This window comes from Cibotium barometz, chromosome 33 (assembly GCF_041138505.1).
Source record: "Cibotium barometz isolate CiBa-2024 chromosome 33, ASM4113850v1, whole genome shotgun sequence".
Classification (NCBI taxonomy): Eukaryota; Viridiplantae; Streptophyta; class Polypodiopsida; order Cyatheales; family Cibotiaceae; genus Cibotium; species Cibotium barometz.
Genome location: NC_141078.1, coordinates 12552712 through 12557401, shown reverse-complemented (window position 1 = coordinate 12557401; position 4690 = coordinate 12552712). Strand labels below are relative to the sequence as shown.

Here is a 4690-nt window from a genome sequence, read left to right as displayed (position 1 = left end):
TAAAGACCATCTTGCTTGTACTCAAGTGATATCATATTTTGTTGCCAATGATATCATGCAAATGTCTTTGAGGTTTCTTTTCTGAAGAATATCAAACGAAAATTTTCAAAAAAATCTTTATTAATAATTTCTCAGATTTGTAGGTGAAGGTTTTGCAAGTTTTGGGAAAATAGTTTTCTTTTTTTTGAGAAGTGATTGGTGGGGGTGGGGATGGGGCTTCGTGTGGTGAGCATTCACTGTAAATTGAAGTCCCAGACAGGCTCCTCTCTCTCACACACAGTCTCAATACACACTCTCTCTCTCTCTCTCTCTCTCTCTCTCACACACACACACACACACACACTCTCTCTCTCTCACTCACTCACTCACATACACACTCTCTCTCTCTCTCACGCACGCGCGCGCACCATGATTGACATAGAGCAACCTCAGATTCGAAGCATCAAGGAGCTTGTAGATTCGGGACTTCGGCACGTGCCTGCCCAGTATATACGCCCTCCCGAGGAGAGACCTTGCCTCTCCCACACTTCTACCTGCACCCTTCAAGTGCCAATCATCAACCTTGCAAACTTCCATGGACAAGGCAGAGCCCAAATCATCAAAGAAATCGGGCTCGCCTGTGCCGACTGGGGCATCTTTCAGGTACTTAAACACACCCATCAAAGCCCAAATTACCATATGAACAGAAATCAGGTTTTGATTTGAAATTTCGATGTGATTATGTAAGGTGATTAATCATGGTGTCTCGCCGGCCTTACAAAGCCAACTTTGGGGTGCTGTTTCCGACTTCTTTGCATTGCCAACCGAGGACAAATTGCGATTAATCTCGGAAGACCCATCTTGTCCATTGAGCTTCGTCACCGGCTTTGTTACCAACGAAAGGGTTCGCGAGTGGAAGGATGCCTTAGGATTCAAACCTTCCCCTACCATGGATGTCAAGCTTCTACCACAATTTCTAAGGTAAGCTTCAACCATGCAAAATGCTTAATTTCCTAAGGTTAATTGTAATACAAGAGAATCAAGAATATTTAACCGCTTAATCTCCTAAGGTTGATTGTAATACAAGAGAAACAAGAATATATTTGATCGCTTACTTGGTGCATGTCCATTATGAACATTGGGGTTGTTGAACCATCATTTTTTCACAATAACAGAGGCCCCATGTTTGACTTTCATAAACAAGTGAAGTCCCTTCAACACGTCCTATGTGAAGCAATTTTTACAAGTTTGGCATTGGAGGCTAAGGACTTTAGCAATCATTTTTCTCGAGAAACCATGGCATGCAACTATTACCCTGCTTGTCCTCAGCCAGATCTTACGTTCGGGTTGAGTTCCCATTCAGATTTTGGGTCACTCACAATCTTAATGCAAGATGAAGTGGGAGGACTACAAGCTAGAAAAGGAGATGAATGGGTCAACGTGAGACCTGTATCAAATTCATTTGTTGTCATCTTGGGAGACCAAATTGAGGTGAGTACCTGACATACATCATGCATGAAGCATTAGGGGCAATCACAACATTTATGACACATTAGGACATCTATAATATCATTTAATGATTTCTCTTGTACATTTCTTTTTCACAGATACTAACAAATGGAGTCTATAAGAGTGTGGAACACCGAGTAGTGACAAACATGAAGAAGCCAAGAATGTCCATTTCTTGTTTCTACATTCCAAATGACCATGAAAAGGTTGGACCTATAGACAAGTTTATGAGTGATGAAAGTCCAGCTATGTATAAAGAAACTATTTTTATTGAATATGTTAAGAATGTATTCAGTAAAGGACTAAACGGCAAGTCCAATCTTGAATTCAGTAGACATTTATCAATTGCCTCCAAGTAAGCAAGTCCATTGTCTTACAAATGTACACATTATAGCAGTTTATGGTCAAACTCAATTGACCTCACTCTATGTAATAGATGAAGAAAATGAACACATTGAGGCTTATGTTAGGTGTGTGCTTTATCCTTTGAAGTAATGTGAAAACCTTTTTCCCCTTAAAGTTGAGTTTTTTTGAGTTTTGAACTAGGCTTGTGTGTGTGTGTGTGTGTGTGTGCGCGCGCGCGCACATGCGCATACAAGTGGTTGTGTGTATGTGTGTGTGTGTAAAGAGTCCTTTTCTTATGAATAAAACTAACAAAGTATAATAAGTTCAATGGCCTAGAGTAGAAATATTTCAAGTTTTTTCTAAAACCAATGTACTACATGAGCACATTTACAAATAATAACTTTCGAAGCAATTATAATAGTTTGGGAATCACATAATTGAGTAAATCATAACCACATTTGTAAACATTACCTTTTCATGGGCATGTGTACACTTTGACCCGCTATAATGTGTGATGTGAGGAACCAAAGATAAGTTCTTTAGTTGTTGGGTTTCATGGACATTCCATGGGCAATGAACCATTATACATATGCGGGTTTACATATAAGAGATTTTGAGTAATAAGAAAAGGGGCCAAATTAGCCTTCTTGTAATCTTGTGTTGGTATCTTGGTATGCTCATATGAGTGGATTGTTGCTTGCTTCTTATAAGTGTTTACTTGCATACTTTCTCCTTCTCTCACTCTCTATCTAGCTTTCTCCCTTGCTCAATTTAGTGAAGCATCATCGCAAGGTATTTAGGTTGATATTGACCTCTTCCATATGTAGCAAAAAAAAAAAAGTTCAATCAAATTTGTGAGGATTTTATATATGTAGAAGACTATGTAAATGTATATATTGTAATAATTATGGGATTAGCCAAGCTTACAAAATATAGCTAGTCATAGATAATCTCTTAGCTTTTGGTGGGTTTCACTGATATTCCATGGGTGGGAATTTGGCCCCATTATGCATATGAGGCTCTGTATACAAGACATTTTAAGTAATGAGAAAAGGAGCAATCCTAGTATCACTATCAAGTTATCACACTTATGCTCTTGTGTAGTGTCTTGCATGCTTTCCTTCTCTCTATATGTGCAAATGAGTGGATTGTTTCTTACTTCTTGTGCGTGTTTGCTTCTATCACTCAACTATAGTTGCCGATTAAAGAAGCTACAAGATTGGAAAATCATAGCGATTGGAGAAGCTGATGATTGGTGAGCCAGTGCAATTATTCCAACGATTGGAAAAATCTGACAATTTAAAAAACCTACTCGAAAAAACCCACATATGATTAGAAAAACCTGTAACGATTTAAAAATAAAACGATTACACTGTCGAGCGATTAGAGAGCCAGATGATTGGATAATGTGCATTTGCGGATTGAAAACTGCACACGATTGAAGAATTTGATGATTGCATAGAGTGACGATTACAATGTGTGTTGGGTTATCTGCCACCATGCGGCGTTAGAAGCTGAAGTGGTGGTTTTTTGGTGAAGCAAGTTTGATAGATCTCGTTGCCAATGGAAATTGTCAACTGCAATAATTAATTGACGAAAGTTTGGATGTTACAATGGACAAAAATGCAGCTACCTTCACTGGGCAGTTACATTGTATCTCAAGACTGAACGATTGATGTAGTGAAATCGTCTCAGAGACTGGAGATGACGAAGCTAATGACAAAAGTGTTTCTTTGTTCGAGTCTCAGAATGAGCTTGCTCGCTTCTGACCTTGGCTTGAAAAACAAAAAAGAAAACCGATTATTGTGTAGCTACCAAGGATTATAGAGTGTGTTACGTGATTGTATGCTATAGTCTACACTCAAATAGAAAACACCAAAGAAGCTAATGTAGCTGACTGTGTGAGCTATTTTCACACACAGGTGTGAAAATTGCACAAAGTAGAGAATTGTTTATAGGCAAGGAAACCACCTGAGCTCCACACTACAGAAAATAAAAAATTTGCACACACTAGGTGTGAAAACTCCACAAAGTAGAGAATTGATATAGGTAAGGAAACCACATGAGCTCCACACTACAGAGAACTGTAAATTTGTATGAGAGCAACAAGCTATGGAAAGCTTGTAAAGTTGTGAAACTTGAAGGCCAAAAAAATAAGAAATGGAGAGCTTGGACACAGTGTAGTGAAAATCACCAGAAAGCAAGGTATGGAAAAGCCTTGCTCTGATACCACTGTTAGCTTTTGAATGGAAGAAAAGCTATAAATAGTCACTCACTCAATGTTCACACTACAGAGATCAAAGAGAACACAAGGGAGACAGAGAGTGTAGAAGCCTAGTTCACTAAGAGCAAGAGCTTAAGGTATAATGAAGTACAAAATGAACATAAACCGTAAACTAAGGATGAGGTTACTTATACACTAGCTAACGGTAAGTCGCCCATTCACACTTGGATAGCCATGGGGGAAAATCTAATGGGACAAAAGCTCCCATGTCATAAGTGCATGACCTTACAGTGTAGTACTACTATATATCTAACAAATGGAACTTTGTAAGTGTGTGGAGAGTGGTACTACCCCACACACACTTATAAAATTACAGTCACCATTGGACATCATTTGGGAATGATGGGATCGAGAAAACCCACATTTTCTATGTTTGGTCCCTCTTGGAGAAACTTGCATAGAAAATGTGAGATGGAGCATTATATTGAGATTAGATCTCCTCAATATCTTTGATGGTGATAAAAGTTTGCAAGTGGGATATCCTACACATACCAAGTGTGTCGAGACAAGGATACCCCACACACGCTTGCAAAGTTTGGTCAACCATCCAATGTTGTTCAGGTATGAAGAGAT

General features: G+C 38.8%; 1 protein-coding gene across 1 annotated transcript; it reads left to right on the top strand.

Annotated features, from left to right (window-relative positions):
• Window positions 1-274: 274 nt before the first annotated feature.
• On the top strand, window positions 275-2001 carry LOC147619311 (fe(II)/2-oxoglutarate-dependent dioxygenase 4-like). The gene is made up of 4 exons (XM_086772962.1): window positions 275-642; window positions 728-960; window positions 1155-1470; window positions 1587-2001. Exons 1-4 carry the CDS (start codon window positions 409-411, stop codon window positions 1845-1847), a joined length of 1044 nt encoding a protein of 347 aa, XP_086629088.1. The 5' UTR covers window positions 275-408; the 3' UTR covers window positions 1848-2001.
• The last annotated feature ends 2689 nt before the right edge of the window (window positions 2002-4690 follow it).